The sequence below is a fragment of the Phalangium opilio genome, unplaced genomic scaffold (genome assembly GCF_054372755.1).
Source record: "Phalangium opilio isolate 3A_F unplaced genomic scaffold, DU_Popi_V2 ptg000039l_2, whole genome shotgun sequence".
Lineage (NCBI taxonomy): Eukaryota > Metazoa > Arthropoda > Arachnida > Opiliones > Phalangiidae > Phalangium > Phalangium opilio.
The window spans coordinates 401,925-420,716 of record NW_028324163.1 but is presented as its reverse complement, the minus strand read 5'-3'; the positions used below and the strand labels follow the sequence as shown (position 1 = coordinate 420,716).

Here is an 18,792-nt window from a genome sequence, read left to right as displayed (position 1 = left end):
GCCTTTTTATGTAGAGTACGCCCTCTTTCGTGGTTAAATTCCGATATTCCATTAGTTCCTTGACAAATTTCATGCTTTCCATCATCTTTCAAGGGTGAAAAATCGAGATTTCTGAACAAGTTTTTTCGCCTTTGTGGAGTAGTCTCCTCGAGACTTACGTCTTCCCTTCTTTCTTTAGTTGGTGAAATTAGGGCTTTTAAACTTTTACGTTTTCTCACTTTTGAAGGCGAGAACACTGCGTTGCTCTTTTTTTCAAAGTTTCTTGATTTATTAATATTGCGGAAAGCTTTGTCCTTGAGCGTTAAAGATCTTTTCGGGATTGTACAAGTTTTCACTTTACAACCTCCTTTACAGGAGTTTTTTTTTTAAGGACAGGGCCGTATGCTTATTGTTTAAAGTAGAAGTAATTGAGAGAGATTCTGTGGATGAATGTTGGTCTTGAGATTTTGAGGAAGGCAAATCATCTTCATAAACATTTGTTGCATTGGAATGTGATATGCGAGTAAAATCTTGTTCTAAGGTCAAAATATGGCTGTTTGCAGTGAAAACTAGCCCGTGGTTAACAATTGATGTGGAAAAGTCTCTGTTGTCATGTTTTGCAGCATTCCCTCCGATTTCATTTTTTCGATATGATATATCATAGGAGTCTTGCTTTTGTTTGCCTTGGTTATGAGCTGATACACCTTCACCATCATCGTTTAGAGCTGATAGATCCAAGTTGTCACATTTTAGGGCTGATGCATCTCTTTGAGCATACGTGTCTCTGACATCGTGTTTCGGGGGTAATATGTCTCTGTCGTCGTGTTTTTGTTGCAGATAGTTGCTGTCGTCATGGTTTGGTTGCATATTGTCGCTGTCGTCATGGTTTGGTTGCAGACTGTCTCTGTCGTCAGGTTTTTGTTGCAGATTGTCTCTGTCGTCAGGTTGTTGTTGCAGATTGTCTCTGTCGTCAGGTAGTTGTTGCAGATTGTCTCTGTCGTCAGGTAGTTGTTGCAGATTGTCTCTGTCGTCAGGTTGTTGTTGCAGATTGTGTCTGTCGTCAGGTTGTTGTTGCAGATTGTCTCTGTCGTCATGTTTTTGTTGCAGATTGTCTCGGTTGATACATTTTCGTGCCAAAATTTTTTTGTCCTTAATGTCTAATATTTGGGTCGAATTAATATATGAATCAAGTTTAGTGGTTGATTTTGTCCCTTTGTTGAAAGTTTCAAGTGCAGTACTTTTTACTGTTTTTCGTAGCCAATGCGATTCATTTAGTTCAGTTTTGTTGTTGAGCTTCCTTTTAGAATTTTTTAATCCAGTTTTCTTGATACTGCCTGCAAATAAAATAAAGGTTATATAAGCATAAATTTATATAGGTAAAAGTGACCTTTGAATATTACTTTCAGTGTTGCTGTAGCTTTTCGTTTCTGAAGTTGTCAGGTTTTGCAAAAGTTTTCCATCAACTGTAATGTAATATAATTGGGTGTTAGCAAAACACACTAACACGGTCTAAAATGTCGTTCACTTACCATCATTTAAAGGTATCGGAGGGGGTTTTGGTAACCGTAAAAGTTTTCTCCCTTTACCAGATTTAGTTTTATTACGCGAAAGTGTTTCGTCATCTATATGAATATAACAGCAATTTTAAGATAAGAAAATTTTGCTAAAAATTATGATATAATTTCAAACTGTAATTCAAAACTAACCTTCAGAACTTTCCATATTCGCAAATGAAGAACAAATTTGGGCCGTGAACCTTCGTCTCTTTCCCCTCCCAGCATCCTCCACTTCGCTTGCCAAATCTGAGGTTACCTCGGATTTTTTTAATTTCGCCCGTGCTTGACTATAATCAGCTAAAATTTAATTTGAAAAGTTAAGATATTTATCTTCAATATCCAGGCGTGTTACATCTGCACACACACCCTGACACGTCGAAATTAGAACCTCTCCGTGACATACGTCAATCGGAGAGGTAAAAACAACTCTAAAACTACAACACCTACGGTGCAGGGGTCTGCTCAGAGCAGAACCCACACTGATACCACTACGCTAGGGCCTGTATCCAGCGATACTCTTGCCGATTTATCGGTGCGTGTGACTGGTAAGGCTTCGAAACGTACCGAGCGTCGTCGCCGTAAACGACAGATTGCTCGGGAAAAGGCCAATCGGGGTCTGAAACGGCCTCCACCCGCGCTGGGGGTGCGGTGGCACGTGGCACCAAATTGAAGAGGCCTAGAACGGAGGACTCGACTCCCTCGCCCAGCACCTCGCAGGCGGCGGCAAAAAAGGCTAAGTCCTATAGTGACGCCGCCAGCGCAGAAAAGATGGCCATTGTTAAAAAAGGCTATCACGGAGGAAGACGTGGGCCCAATCCAGAAGGCGATTCTAGGGGCGCTAGATGGGATACCTTCGGGGAGCCGTCTACCGCACCTTGCGAATTTTAGCCTGACGGCCGGGGCCCTGGTATACTCCTGTGAGGATTCGTTCACTGGGGAATGGTTGAAGGAAATCTTAGCCTACTCGGTGGTGGGGGATGCGGTGCTCTCAGTAATAAGAGCTAGCGAACTCCCTAAGCCGTTTAAGGTAATGTTTCGCATCAAGGACCAGATTACCAAAGAGCCGGCGGTGCTGTTTCGGCGCCTAAAGGCCCTTATTGCAGGTTTTGCCACCGAACGTTGGAAATGCATCCGGACGTACGTGGACAGGGCCGTACGGTACTGCTCATTGATGGCTCCTCACTGGAAGCCGTTAATAATGCTGGTTTCGTGGGCTTTACTGGAGTGGACAAGGGTTCCTTCAAACTCCTTTAGAACACGGAAACCACCAAAACCACTGCAGCCGAGTCTACGGCAGGGGGTGGGACTAGCGAGAAGGGGGATCTCGCTGTGGAGCTCGCTGGTGTCGCTCTAGGCACAGAGGGGGTGGGGGTGGCTCATTCGGAAGATTTTGCTTCCATGGATGAGTCCACCCTACTGGAAGAATCGGATGGGACCCTTCGGGATTCAGCCGATGTGCGTTCTAGTGGTCCTGATGAGGGGGAGGATCTTGGGACTGGGAGCTTGCCTGTCGGGGGGGGGGAGGTGCCACAAGCCCTCTCGGGACCGATGAGGTGTAGCTAGGTCCCTTCTGATCCCCTCTCTTAAGGACCATGGCAAAATCCTCGGTCTTGACGCGGCGGGGTCACTATTTTATGACCATACTGCTGCTAGACCTAGGGCGTGTATTCTGGTTCGGAGGGATCTCTGTTGTATCTCTCTACCGCTGTACACGTCCCAGGACACGGCGGCCGTGAAGCTAGTCCTGGCCACTGGGCATGCCAAGTTGACTATCACGGCTGCCTCTGCATACTTTGCCCATGACGCGGACTCTCTCCCGACAACTCAGGTGATCAATTTGGTCAATCAATGTGAAAAGAGAGGGGACAAATTAATCATTGGCTGTGACGCCAATGCTCATCACATCACGTGGGGCAGTTCTGACTGCAACAGGAGAGGTGATGATTTACTAGAATATTTAGTTGGTTGTAAACTCTATATTCTTAATCAAAACAATGAACCTACTTTTGTTACTTCTAATAGAAGGGAGGTCATTGACCTCACGCTAGCCACGGAACCTCGTGTCCTCCGTGTCTAACTGGCATGTGTCTAATGAGCCGTCTTTGTCGGATGCCAGGCCTTTAGTGTGGTTTCTGATAGGAAACCGATCTCCATGATTATAAGCACTGAGCACATTTAGACTTGGCTTTTAAAGTTGCGAACACGTTTATCTAGCCAAAGCATAGCTCACTCGATCAGCGCTCGCGGACGCTGCGCTGCTCGCGCTATACCATAAATTAATTTATATTTAATATAGCGCGAGCAGCTTGCGTCGTGATGCGCGTCATCGAGTGGTCTATGGCTACTGCTACGAGTGATAGCCGGCTTCGGGAATCAGGAGATGAAGCCAAGGCATAGCCGATAGCCGAAACGCGGTGCACGTTACCAGCCTGCCGGTCCAACTAAATGTAAAATCCACAAAATAGTGAAAGCTTGACTAGTCCATTTAGATATTTTTATTTGATCTTTGTCGACTATTACGGTTTTCCTACCCCCATTAATGGAACGGTGTATAGGGCAGGGTCTGATAAAGATTTTTCTAAATTCAACTCAGTCTCAAGTTTCGGGTGGGTCAGTGGGAGGAGGGCGCGTCAAACTAACCCACAATGTATGGGAATCGACCATTTCGATGAAATAAAGAGGTAAAGACATGTGGGTCACACGTTTCCTTCCATCTCACTTTATGGTGCCTGCACTGTACTCTATTATTATATTTTTTGAAAAATCCACTGGATTTTTCATCGTGGTTTAAACCGGTTTAATCCAGGTGCATAAAACCGGACTGGATACCAGCGTGCCAACCCTGGATCATAGGCACATCTGCTTCACTGTCGCGACTACCTCTGTCCCGGCGGGGACGGAGATACGCAATCCAAAACGGACCAATTGGGCTGGCTATAGGGAAGACCTAATCCTACGCTACGGAGGGGGTCACACTCCTAAACTTACTTCACCTAAGGATCTTGATAGGGCTGCTGGTGATTTACAGTGCTCCATCATGGAGTCGTTCCACCGGAACTGCCCACTTAAGACCGTCAACCGCTCGAGGCTTGTCCCTTGGTGGAACGCGGACCTCAGCCGGCTTCGTAAATATACGCGCAGGGTCTTTAACAAAGCCAAGCGCACGGGTGACTGGGCTGGATACAGGCAGTCCCTTAACACCTACAACAGGGCCATTAGAGCTGCTAAGAAGGACTCCTGGCGGACCTTCTGTGAGCAAGTCTCCAATGTCCCTGCTACGGCTAGGGTCATGAAGATTCTAGCGCACGACAGCTCACATCGACTTAATGCTATTAAGCTGCGGGACGGTGTGTACACTAAGTCTGGGGCTGAGACTCTCAAGCACATGCTGGAGGTCCATTTTCCTGACTCTACTTTTATCAATCCAACAAACCCTGACTCTCTCTACCCTGTCCTGCACAGGGCTAAGAGGGAAGACTGGCTTGTAGCCAGACAGGTTGTCACGATTCCCAAGCTTCGGTGGGCTGTCAACTGTTTTGAGCCCTACAAGTCTCCGGGACCCGATGGGGTCTTCCCTCTGCTTTTGCAGGAGGGCTTAGACCACATCTCCTCTCCGCTATGCAGGATCTACAGACTCTGCATTGCTCTCGGTCACATACCTAGTGACTGGAAACGCTCTAGGGTCATCTTTATTCCCAAGCCCGGGAAGACTTCCTATCTCGAGGCGAAGGCATTTAGGCCCATATGCCTGACCTCCTTCTTCCTCAAAATTCTGGAGAAGCTGGTGGACAGGTGCATTAGAGACGAGGTACTTTCGGTAACTCCTCTCTCTTCTTCACAATTTGCTTACCAAAAAGGCAAATCCACTGAGACGGCCCTTCACGACCTTACGAATTGCCTGGATAGGGCATTCGAGTTTCAGGAAATTTCACTGGCCGTCTTCCTCGACATTGAGGGGGCCTTTGACAAGGTCTCTAGCTCGGTTATTACTGAAGCTGTTAAGAGATTTGGCATCAGCGACACTCTTGGCCGCTGGATCAAGTCCATGCTTACCGACCGCGAGGTGTCGGCGTCCCTCCTTGGGGACTCTCTAGGGGTGACTACCAGCAGGGGCTGCCCTCAGGGTGGAGTGCTCTCCCCCCTGTTGTGGTGCCTGGTGGTGGACGAACTCTTGGGGAGGCTCGGGGGTGCTGGGGGCTGTAGCTGCTTCGGGTATGCGGACGATGTAGCGATAGTCTTTACCGGGAAGTTCCCGGATACTGTTACCGCGCTTATGAGATCTGCTCTCTCTAGCGTGGAGCAATTGTGTCAGGCGGTCAACCTCACTGTTAATCCTGATAAAACTGTCCTTGTTCCTTTTACGAGGAAGAATACTAAGGATCTGTTCAATGATATCTCTTTCTTTGACCAGGTCCTGACAAAGTCCTCCGAGGTGAAATACTTGGGGGTGACCTTTGATTGCAGGCTCACATGGAAGCCGCATCTTGATCGGTGTATTAAGAAGGCCAAGATGCTCTTCTGGAGGACCAGGAGCTCTGTCGGCCAGACTTGGGGCCTCAACCCCAAGCCTGTACACTGGCTCTATACTGGGATCATCAGACCCGTACTATCTTACGGGGCACTTGTCTGGTGGACAAGGGTCCGGCTTAAGACGGTGCAGGCTTCCCTGCGCAAGCTTCAAAGGCTTGCCTGCATTGGTGTTACGGGGGCCATGAGATCGACCCCAACTGCTTCCCTGGAGGTGCTCCTTGACATGCTTCCTCTTCATCTCTTCATTGAGGAGGAGGCTGTCATGGGGGCCTACAGGCTCAACATTAGTGGCTTCTGGGTTCCAAGACTTTGGGATTACAGCCATACGAAGCTCTTTCGGGAGTACGCCGCACTTGAGCCGTCGCTAACGATGTGCTCTGACAAAACCGTTACCAGTTTTGATTTCACTAAGCCATTCAGCATCCACTTCCCCAGTCGAGCAGAGTGGACTAACCTGCTGCCTCTTGGCACTGGGGGTGAAACTATTTGGTTCACCGATGGTTCCAAGACTGATTCCGGCGCTGGCGCCGGCTATTCTCGCGGTTGACTTTTCCGCGAGACGTTTCAATTGTGACGTGTTCAAGGGAAGATCGAGTAAAAAGACTTAGAAATCAAAGAAATTAATTTAAACTTTTAGAAATGTGTTGTTAAGAACAACTTGGAATAGTAAATTTTTGATTAAAACCAACATTATTATTTAAAAATTTTAATATATGGTAATTTCGACGTTACAAGAAATCCAAAGAAAATAAATAAAAATAATCAAACATATTAAAGTTACAAAATCCGAGAATTTCGTTTCAATAAATAATTACAGCCAAAAAAATTCAGAATTAAATACATATTATAAAAAATAAAACATTTCGTATTAAAAATCTAAAATCCTATTGGTTTTCGGTTTAACGAAAAATTCAAAAAGAAATATTTTTATCTATATCATGTCTTGAATGCCCGTGCTCTCGCCAAAACCTAAAAACTTGCTAATACAAATTTATTCATTTTACCCGGTAGACACTTCAGGTCAGTGCAGTTTATGATCCTTGCTGGAAACAGAACCCAGCTATACTTAGCTCAGATGGCAACTACAAAGTGTTAAGTTAATTAATGATCATCGATTCAGGTTGAATGAATCGCTCCGTTCAGAACATTTTAAATTTGACTGTAGTCGTTTTCGTTTAAAATTTAAATCGAAAGGAGGCCCAAAAGCCAATCTAACTTCGCTGTTTGTTATACCTTAACAAAGCATTTTCCATTTGATTGCACATTTTAATACAAACAGAGAGTAAAGCCATCAAGACTTGAACAAATAATGTCATAGCTATCTATTCGAAAATAAATGCAAATATTCCTAGGTTCCCATTGTCATTGGTACTGTTTATACTTAGTCCATGAAAATAAACGATCAATCCAACAAATTGTTCACCAAGCTCGAGCAAATGTTGTGTTAGAAATAACACGCAAAAGGAGTGTGTTAGGACTGAAATGAATAACAGTCCATTTTATCACAGGGGAAAACCGCAGAGGAGCAAGATTATAGGCGAAGTAATATACCAAGTAAACGCTTCGTAGACTTGGAAGTAGTTCAACTATCTCAAGATGGAACAGTTCATATAATCGATAATTTTGTAATTTCGAGAGCACATATATATTTGCATTGTTCGCGCAAATATTTTGTTGATTAAAAATGGAAAAATATGGCTATCATATTTTCGTAAATGCGAATGCAGAAAAGGCAAGTTGCAAATAGTATAAAATACTTCGGATGAATAATATTCGCTTCAGATATAGTTAATTTTGCAAAGAGAACGGAAGGAAAAGTCTCCAAATAAGCAGTAACTTTAAGAATATTACTTTTCATTATATTTCTATTAAAGGTAAACCAAGCGTTGTTAGACCTGCTTGACGTGAGAAAAACCGTGATTATTCATATAAAGTTATTTAATAATTTGTTGAGAAATTAACCCAACAAGATCATATAGCATATATTTTATCTTTCATTGGCTTATGCTTCATTCCAATTAGTGAATATCATTCACCACACTCATTCAACAACCATAGACAAACTCTTTAAAAAATTCTCGAAAAAATGCAATTAATATTTATGCTTCGACTAAAGAAATAACATTACAATTTCATTGGAAAATTTAAAAATAACAGTTTTTAAGTTATAGTTTGACACGTGATCAGGTTTCATATTCTCCAAATTAGCATCATTCAAACTTGGCAGAAGAGAAAATCCATTATACTCATTAATTGATTTATTAAAAACTTAAGAAACCTCTAATGTCGAGAGGATAACTTTCTACCCACTTATTTACCTGAATTTCAGAACTATTGCTCTTTATTAATAACAACTGCAGTAAGGTTTCCCCAGTTCAGTTATTTTCGGTTTTAGTTTAGGGACTAAACTGATTTGATTGCTTCAGTTCAGTTTCAGTTTGCACATCTCTAAACTGATCAGTTTTCAGTTCAGTTCGGTTTATTTCTTAAACTGAACTGATAAAAACTGAACTGAAGAGATAGTTAAGTACTCTTTCGATCTATCGCGACTGGCGAGAAACGATATCAATATGTTCCCGCAAACATTAGTAGTACAATAAAAAACTGGCATCGTTTTGTATTGCATGCTGTATGATATTTTGGGGGATGTTTCGCGTAAAGTTACCTTGTTAGTGTCGCCAAGAACGAATTCAGGATACCATAAGAACGTGGAATGGTAACATTGTCCCCTGGTACCATGAAGTCATACTTCTTTCGAAAACCGTTGCCGCCTTCGTTCAAGGTAACGCCTTAAAATCCGTTTTTAGCGCCATAGGTGGGTTATAAACCAGTTAAGGTGGCTAGTATCGCATTCAGCTTCTCTGGCCTTAAGTCCTGGCGCTACACGGCGAAGTTTGGGAAATCCATTGTACTGACTTTGTCCCAGATAAATCAGGCTCTCTAATAGAAAAATCTAGATTCTTTATAACCACTCTTTTTAAATATATCAGTTCATCATTAACGATTTTAGCAATTTTTTTCTTGACACCGACACCGACACTGCTAGACCTAGGAGACTCCATTTCCCATATTCCCAAAAATAGGCCCCTCCCTCATATTATGAAAAGTATGACTTTATGGTCATGGCGCCAGCATTTCCTTGTTTCAACGTTCTTATGGTATCCTGAATTCGTTCTTTGTGTCAAGTAATATCTACAAGGGCCTACCGGCCCTGTAGAATTGAACATTTTAAATAACATTAATGGGAAGTGTCATATTGGAATTTCGTGATGCTATCGAAGCAATTTTGTACACCGAAACTTCACTGCTAACAAATAATTACCATTTTTAATAACGGCCGTGTGTTACTTTATTTTCTTCAATTTTAGGTGGTCTTTTGAATAGAACGGCTATTTCACAGTATTTGACTTACGTGTAGATTAATATTACGTAATCATAACTGTATATTTGCTAAATTTAAATAGCTTTGTATGAAATAAAGCTTGTTTGTCCAAGCACATTAATGAAATCACTATACATTGAACGTATTTCAAGCACCTGATCTCGCAGTATAACTGTATTTTATTTAGAAATGCAACTCACGTCACGTTTGGAATATTTGTAAAAATGTACGAATATTTCGCGAACAATTGCAATTCATAAACATCAACTGTTTTGTTGTTCAATATAAGATATTCATAGTCCGTTTTCCCTTTAGCAACCTATTTAGAAAAACGAGAAACAAATATATATTTTTTAAACATAATTGTCGAGTCAGTGTAATAATCACCGACAACAACAACAGGGCAGGTCAAATTAATACCCACATCTTAGATATTCGTCATACTATGTGGCTAAAAATTTAGGCGTGGAACAAGAACAATGATATCAGACTGGTATATCTGCGTTTTTAGAGATGAGAGTCGGTGATTTGACGTCGGTAAATCTAGATTTTTCTATCAGAGAGCAGATTTATCCGGGGCATACAGTACAACGGATATTTCAAACTTAAGGCCAGAGAAGCTGAATGTGATACTAACCACTTTAATTGATTTATAACCCACCGATGGCGCTAAAAACGGATTTTAAGGCGTTACCTAGAACGAAGGCGATAACGGTTTTCGAAAGAAGTATGACTTCACGGTCATACTACTCCACGTTCTTATAGTATCCTGAATTCGTTCTTGTTTAAAGTAGTGGATTGTAGGTACAGGAAAATATAAATTAGCAAAAATAACCGACTGAACGGTTATTTTTGTTCGCCCGGTAAATACCGTTTTTAAATATATCGTCAGTTCCACATCTCTATGTTTTCATATAGATTTTTTAAATATGTCAAGGAGAGCAGAAACTTTGTAAATAGGGATCGGCTCTGAATTTTGAGAAAAAGTTCCGGTTGTTCACGTGACCGTGTCGTCTGATTAAAAATTAGCTCTTGAACGTCAACGGTCAAACCAAAACCAGAGATCAACCCTTCGTCACTACCAAATATAAGCAGCCGACATAATTTAACCAATAAAAGGCGTCGCTGCTTAGCCAATGCATAAAAACCGGATCTAGCTACTCCAAAACCGTGGCCGGGCTTTTCAAAAGTCTTGTGAAAGGCTAAACTTTCTACTCCTCTTGGTACATTTTCTTTGGTTATTTTCGGAGAGAAGTTAGCAATGAACACTTTCGTTAAGTTCAGGCTTGTGAGGCTATTTTCCACTTTTCGAAGTCCGCCAAAAGTGCGGGAGTGTGGTCGAATGGGAATTCGGTCCAATGGTAGGGAACCGAATATTTAGGTTTGGTAATTTACGTGAATTTAAATTCTTGGCGATAATAAAAATAAATAAATTTAATCTTGTTCTTGGACTTCATTCTCCCGGTAATTTTACTTATGATCTAGAGCTTTATATGTTACGTACTGGTTTCATTAAAATCCTGAACGTCTGGTTCCTGTAAATAATTTAGTAATTTTATTAGAACGTTTGTTGCTTGGATGAGGAATACATATACTTCTTCTATCTACACTATCAGAAGTAAGATAAGGCACTAGAAGTATCGAGGTAACCAAATTCTTCACTTTACGAAAGTGAATATTCTTGATAACACACCAACGGTTGGCCCTCTGGTAGTGGTTTTTGAATTTGCCCTCCAAAACGTGAGACTCGCGGCGGTAGACGGCCGAACTAGATTCAAGCAGCCGCGTCGATGTTCCGCGGATTTAAATTGAGGGGAAGGGGGTAGGAAAGTTTTTTGGAACTCGACCATTTTTTTTCTTTCTACTGTAGGCGCGATGGAAGCGGCATAAAATCCTCAAATTTGTTCACTAACTAGTGCCGGGATCTATTACCAACGCTGAAGCACTTTACTTCAAGTCCCTTATCCTGCTTCTGGTGTTACTGGTTTGCTATATTGTTTGTGCGTGTGTTAGAAGATGAATAGAGTACTGAAACGGCTCTCTACATAAATCTAAAATAAGTATTAAATAAAAGTAGAGAGGTGGAAAAACCTGAATTTTCAGAACGTAAAACTATTCGCGAAGGGAATTCTCTGCTGAGGTTATAGTATCGTTTAATTTTCGCAATATGGCCAAACGTTAAGCGTGCGTCATGTGTCGCTTCAAGTATGTACATCAGTGATGACGTGATGCGAAAAACCTAACATTAGGGTTACGTTCAGTAACTCACAGCGGGGAAAACCCGTTTTTACCTCTCCGAGTGACGATGACGTCACGGAGAAGTATTACAATGGACGAGTCTTTGTGTGTCTGTCCGTCTGTCCGAAAATTAAAATAATATCAATTATATTTATATTATATTTTGTTTAACTTAAATAGGCTTATTGTTGATTTGGCGAAGAAAGTCGAAGTAGTGGGGTGTGGTTAGTAGTTTTGGACGGTGGTGTTGTGCGAGCTAGAATGTGGTCGATCGAATAGAGGAAAGAGTAGTTAGAGAGGGATGTGGTACCAGATTTTCATTGATAATATGGCTAAATATTTTAAGTTTAATGACGAAGAAATGGTAAATGAAGTCCAAAGATTGGGTAAATTGCAGTAAGTGTAATCCAAAAATACCAGAGGAAACATCTCTGGAAAGCTGGGTGCCTCGTGTAAATATCCATTAATTAAATTTATATGAACACATGTTTTCCTTGGATATACTGTTATAAACGATAAGTGTACTTTTGAATGACGCAAACGCTCGCCGAATGTCCCACGTGACGTTAACTAGCTTGCTGATTGGAAGTACGCTGGGTACACGTACGTGAGCGTGCTGAACATATTTGTCCTCTATCGCCAAAGCGGCCGGCGTTCTTAACGCCAAATATTACAAAGTGCAGATAGGCTACTTTGTTGGCGTATTTGGGGAGCTTCGCGTAATTAGCTTGGCGTGCGAAAATGTTTGCCTAGTACGAACGTAGCTTAACGGTTCCCGTGAAGCATCATTAATCGCACGATATGCACATGATAGGGGGCTACAGTAGTCTGGTACCCTTACTTTCCCTTTTCACAGGGAGGGGAAGTTTTGTTCACGTTGCCACGACGACGGATTTGTCATGACAACAGATTGTAAAATTGTAAGCTTTTTTATATAAAGTATTTAAATGTCGGCGTATGAAAATTAGATTCACCAAATCTAAAAACTTAAGTCCTTAACTCTATTAAACATAAATTTTGCGAGAAATGAGTTAACACTCACCCTCAAAATTTTTAATAAGGATAACGTTTTGAAATACATGCGCTGTACCCTTTACTATTACCATACTTTTTATCAATTCAGAAAAAATAGGAGTTTTTCGACCAAAGAAAGTTAGATTATGTAAAACATTCTTTGTACAATAAAGAATTGATGTTGTTTCTAAATATTCTTTATAAAGCTGATACTAAAATGTTAGCAAATTCTTACATCTACATCGAAATGGAAGACCAACCCGTAAATATCCCAAGGATAAACGTGAAAACCCGCTTAAGTAACTTAATGTGTCATTTTAATACGCTAAAAAGGGCTTAGCTATAGTACTTTAAATTTTAGGTATATTATGCCTCTTTAAAAACAATGAATAATGCCTTGAATGTTCAAATTGTAATGCATAATTTAAAGATCTGAAACGTCTATTACTCCAACAGAATTATCTGCGTATAAATCCAGATTTGTTGAAAATGCTTCAAGTATTCATTGCTTAGTTAATTTTCACGTTGAAATGTATTTAATAGTTACTTTTCATGCAGTATCTTAAAATGCATGCACGTCATGCAGTTGTGACTTAAAAATTAGGTGTACTTATCAATGAAGAAGAAAAACTTTTCAAGCAGTATACCTTTCATGACTCTCAGCCGTGGTCTCCTGAAGTGGTACAGCCACAGCGCAAAAAGTTAGAGCAATCATGAAGAAATTCATCTCTCTTCACTGAATTACGCTATCGAAACTAAGGCTGAGATTGAGTGCTACGTACTGCTCTCGTTCTTTGCTAATATCGACTAATAGTCTGGAGGATAGCTGAAATAATCAATCACTTTTCAAGAAAGCATCAAACTTGGTATGAAGTTAGTTTGAAGTATATTAAGTCAATTAAAGATAGGTGGCATTCCGTATCTCTGTTGTGACAGCCGTGACAAGCCTCAAAAAGAGGTCGTGAAGTTGTAAACTCACCTAACATCATTTTAGGTAGCACCCCTCGAGATACGCCGCCTTCGAGCTATAGAGAAAATGTAGGGGTCGTGTATAAAGCAAAAATCTCTCCGACTCGTAGGAGATCAGTAAGGAATGAAAGAAATTTTCAATAGAAAATCAAACCACGCGCTACAAAACGAAAAAATAACATAATTAAAGGCATAATTTCGCATAAGCACAACTCTATGTAACAACTGTTACTATTATTAAAAAAATATTTAACCATAAATATTATTAGAGTTGTAAACAATTTTTTTTAAACATTCATGTGTAAAACCTTCTATGGTTTTCGGAAATTATTCTATAGCCAACTGCTTTAAAACTATTTTCATAATTGCCAGGGAAAGTCAGGATCTCAGTGGTATTTTTTCGACATAAGAAGCATATTTCCCAGTTTATCTCGGTTTCTTCGTTTCCTTTTTAATTTAGAGAATCGTCTTTCACAAACACGAATTTGTTCAAAATTAAGCCGAAGTATAATTTAACTTGGATTTAACAACCATAAGCGATCATTATGACGGGAACTAAAATACGATTTTATAAAAGAAAAATTCCGGTAACTGCATAGTGAACCACGCTCTTCACTAAACAACTACGATATGAAGTCCTGATATTTTTTTCACGCAAAAGATCCACTTAAACTCCGTAAGTAACCTAAAAAACCAGAAAACACCCATTCTATTACCACAATACCAAAATTTACCATGAATTTTCAGATAAGCATGAACTAGCAGTATTGGGATACCGAATTTCTAACTGAGTGCCTGTATCATAAAAATATTTTTCAATCTTTAAAATGTGAAGAATAATTAAAATATTCTCAAATTATTACTTAAAAACATTGACAGTTGTTCTATTTTTAAATGTTGCGAAATTATGACTATGTAGCGAAATTATGACTTAATTATGTTGCCAAATTGTTATTTTAAAATGTTCAATAATAGGAGTAAAGAATTAAGTTATTTTTTTCGTTTTGTAGCGCGTGGTTTAATTTTCTATTGAAAATTTCTTTCATTCATTACTGATCTCCTACGAATCGGAGAGATTTTTGCTTTATACACGACCCCTACATTTTCTCTATAGCTCGAAGGCGGCGTATCTCGAGGGGGTGCTACCTAAAATGATGTTAGGTGAGTTTACAACTTCACGACCTCTTTTTGAGGCTTGTCACGGCTGTCACAACAGAGATACGGAATGCCACCTATCTTTAATTGACTTAATATACTTCAAACTAACTTTATACCAAGTTTCATGCTTTCTTGAAAAAGTGCATGATTTCATTGAAAATCGACAGTTATCCTCCAGACTATAAAACGGTTTAGTTTGAACACGGAGCCGTTTAATATGTGTAAGAGGTTACAATAAACGTAAGGATTTTCAGCTTTTGCTCCTGCTGTTTTCCAAAGTATGCACGCAATCAAATGGTTTTTCGGGGTTGATTAATCTAGATAATGTCAGAAGTTTATGACTTCTTAACCTGGGAAGTATTGGACTCTAACCATATCCGGAACCTACCCTGTTAGCCAACTTCTTATTAGGTCCGATCATCGCGCCACCTACGGCGTTTCTCTCATTTTGAGCTGGCAGGCTGATTTGCGCGCCAGCAGCGGGCAAGTAACGAAACTTTAAGGTGTGTCCTGTGCTTTAGGTAACGAATCAGAAACGGTGACAAGAACAGCTGTTTTAATAGACTGCTAGAAATTCCGTTCAAACTAGCGTGGGGTCCTAGGCCCAGGGGTTGTAATGGATTTTCAGAGAGTTCTAGACAGACGGCTTTTTAACGATTGGCGGTGAAGAAGTTTTAAACACGCCCCACAGTTTGAGAGCCACAGCCTCGCAGTGTGGGATTTTTTCTGTAGACTAGATCGTTTTTCTTGTGAGGAGGAAACTTTTGACCTCTTTTACGATTGCCATAGGCAATTTTGACTAGCAGGGATGGATACTATATAAATCCTTAGTGTGCAATACTTCCAAGGATAAGAAGTCATTAACTTCTGATAATGTACTATCATAGGAAAATAATACATAGCCCCCTAGAGAGCTATATATTATTTTCTTATGGTACCATGCGTGCAAGCAAATGGACAAGTTTTACTTATGTTAGTCAAGCATCTACAGATTATGTATTTTACCGTAAAGATATGATACGCTTCTCAAAAATATTCCTAAAATCAGAAAGATGAAATTAAGAAAAGACATTCCAAAAGCTTCAATTACTCAGTAATAGGTATGTAGGGGCTGGAAAGGCTAAGGGGGCTCTCGTACCCTTGATGGTGGAAACATAAGGCGAGTCCTTTTTTATTTTGAGAAGTGTAGCTCCTCCCCCTACATCTGTTTAGCTGTCTACCGAAGGCGAAAAATGTCATGACTCGTTGAAAAAGGCATGGCCGAAGTGACCTTTTTGATTTTTTAAAGATAAATGCGCTGATTCGCCGCCGTTCGCATTCATATTCGATTCTTTCAGCCTAGGCAGAGTAGACCTAGGGTAGAGGGTGGAGAATCATAGCAAACAAGTTTTTTGGCAGCCTATAAATGAATGAAAATAATTTAAGTGATAAATACGATTTTTACGTCAGGCCATGACGTCACTAGCGTAAATTAAGCCACGCCAGTTGTTTCCAAGATCATTTCACGCCGATTAGGATTTGACCTTAGCCATTCCAACCCCCCATACATTCCTGGTATTACCAAAAGTAACATCCCTCGACTGCTTTTAATCATGCAGCAACCACAACATGTTCAAAGGGTCATCCTGTGGATTACTATCTGAAAAAGTATATTTCAATAACGTTAAGACTTCGAGAGACTACGGTTGTAATGAAATCGACCCTCTACTATGGGTATTGGCTACAAAACGTGCTAGGATGTCCACTTCTCTATCATTATTAGCAACTAAACGGTTTCTTCTACATTCACGGTCTTGCACGACGTAACTACCGAAATCAAGAAGGTTTTCGCTAATATCGGTAAAGGTACTTTGCACCGGATGTCGTCGGTGTGGTAACCGTTCGGCATATAAGCGCTATTCGATTTGAGGTTCTATGACATCGAATCTGGTAGCTTCTTAGGCACTACTTTAGTGCCAAATAGTGAATTCCATCGGACTGCTCTGAGATCGCTCGCTGTTTGCACTATTTCGTCATAAAATCCGACAAAAGGGATCAGTTATCTATGTTGAAGAAAGTTAGGCATCGTTTTGGAGTGGTTTAAACATCAGTTTATTCCCGCGAAAATTTCTATGCTAATATGTATTTTAAAACAGATTGGTTTCGAGCCGAACTTGAGCCAAGTGAGTGGTGATATCGATTTACCATTTAGGCCAGGACAGATGGGCCGAAAAAGGGCTTGACCTAGAACATTTGAACATAAGGATGAAAATTGGTACATGTGTTGTTTTTGACCCACTAAAAAATATACTAAAAGTCCCCTGCTGTAGAGCGCGAGCTTTCGCCGTCATCTTGGAAAATGGCCGCCGTGAATGCTAGGTACAGTATATTTCACCATGTTGTTGGAAAATTATGAAAATTGATAGGTATTATAAACAGAGCTGTTTGAACCTCATAGTAAAATATTGAAGTCATTAGTTAGATAGTTTGGCCGCCAAGTTGGAAAATGACCGCCATCAATGTCATTTAGATAGAGTATATGGTTCAAAAATTATGAAAATTGGTAATAATTATGTTAAAGACCCTCTTAACATCATACTTGAATATTGAAGACGTGCTACTGATAGTTTGGGCGTTATCTTCAAACATGACTGCTAGAAATGGCAAATATATTACCGATATATAAATATTTTAGATATTTTTTTATTGAGTAGATGATTTTCATGAACGTATTAAACGCCATAAAAATAACTATTTTCGAGTCTAAATTATCGACCCATCTTCAAAAATGGTCGCTGAAATATTACTATCCTAAATTCTGCCATATAACTCGGATTTTGGTTAGGAAAAACCATTTTATATGGGGTATAAACATTCTAGTGTCGTTAAAGATTTTTTATTACGGCTAATGCCTTGAAAATGACCACACATTGCCCAGCAAGCTAATACAGATCGTCTACATTCACAGTTCTTATACAAGATGTTCTGCGTACAAAGTTTTGCGGCGTCGGTTGTTGGATGAAACTTAGCGAGATCAAATGTGGTCTTGACAGTATATGTGGCAACGGTTCCATTATACGTGTAATATCTACATAAATGGAGCGTGACGTGTCAATTATCACCTTAAAAAAAGCGAAAAGAAATCTCTCTTCGGCAGCAGCTATGGCTTCCCTAGATGCAATATGGTCATTAAAAAAGCGACACAAATTTCTAAGATGTTGATTATCTGTCATTACTTTAAACCACGCCTTATCATAACCACACCCAATTACAGCACGTAAATTAAAGAAGTGTTCTTTTAACCTTTTTAATTCAAAGGACTTGTCGTGGCGGAGGGGGCCCGAGTTCGGTGTGACGGTTCGGGAGTTCCTTGGGTTCGCCCTTGGTTCAGACCGTTCCTTGCCCCATTCCGTGAAGGTTTTGCCCGGCTGCTTAGCCCCCATCCAGGTGTTGCCTTGGCTCGCCCCCGCTATTGGCAACCCTCTAGAGGTCGCGGATACACTATTTGTTTTTGCCGTATGGCACTGTTGTGCTGGGAGAGAACTTCCCCGTCCCCTCGAGTCTTCTGCTGCCTTAATCCTTCCCTGTCAACGACCACCTCCTGACTGGGCTCGCCGCTGACGGTGTCCAGCTTCTGTCACCAGCTCAAGTGGCGTTTGTCGGTCACACTGGCCGATCTCGTGTGCCATGACGGCGGTTCCTCAGGTTCAATTTGGAATATGATGGGGAGGGGCGCTTAGGTGTAGCGCCTAATTAAGGCCTCTGACATGCAAATATTATGAAAAAACTTCAGGATGACGATGAATATGAATGAAATGTTAGAAATTTGTCTAAAATCTAATCTTAAACAACACTAGAATGTATAAACCAAATATTAAATTATATTCCTTAATCTACATGTTGAGAATAAGAGCTTTGAAAAACTTTTCTTTCTTTGAGAATTTAGGCAATAATTTTCGAGTGGCCATTTTTAAAGATAGCGTTGAT

At 40.6% G+C, this 18,792-nt stretch overlaps 1 protein-coding gene across 1 annotated transcript; it reads right to left on the bottom strand.

Moving 5' to 3' along the window:
- Positions 1-246: 246 nt before the first annotated feature.
- On the bottom strand, positions 247-1,838 carry LOC149680172 (uncharacterized). Its single transcript, XM_089834553.1, has 5 exons — positions 1,686-1,838; positions 1,509-1,601; positions 1,380-1,442; positions 1,218-1,313; positions 247-1,136 (listed from the first exon to the last, which is right to left on the bottom strand). Exons 1-5 carry the CDS (start codon positions 1,699-1,701, stop codon positions 349-351), a joined length of 1,056 nt encoding a protein of 351 aa, XP_089690679.1. The 5' UTR covers positions 1,702-1,838; the 3' UTR covers positions 247-348.
- Positions 1,839-18,792: the final 16,954 nt, after the last annotated feature.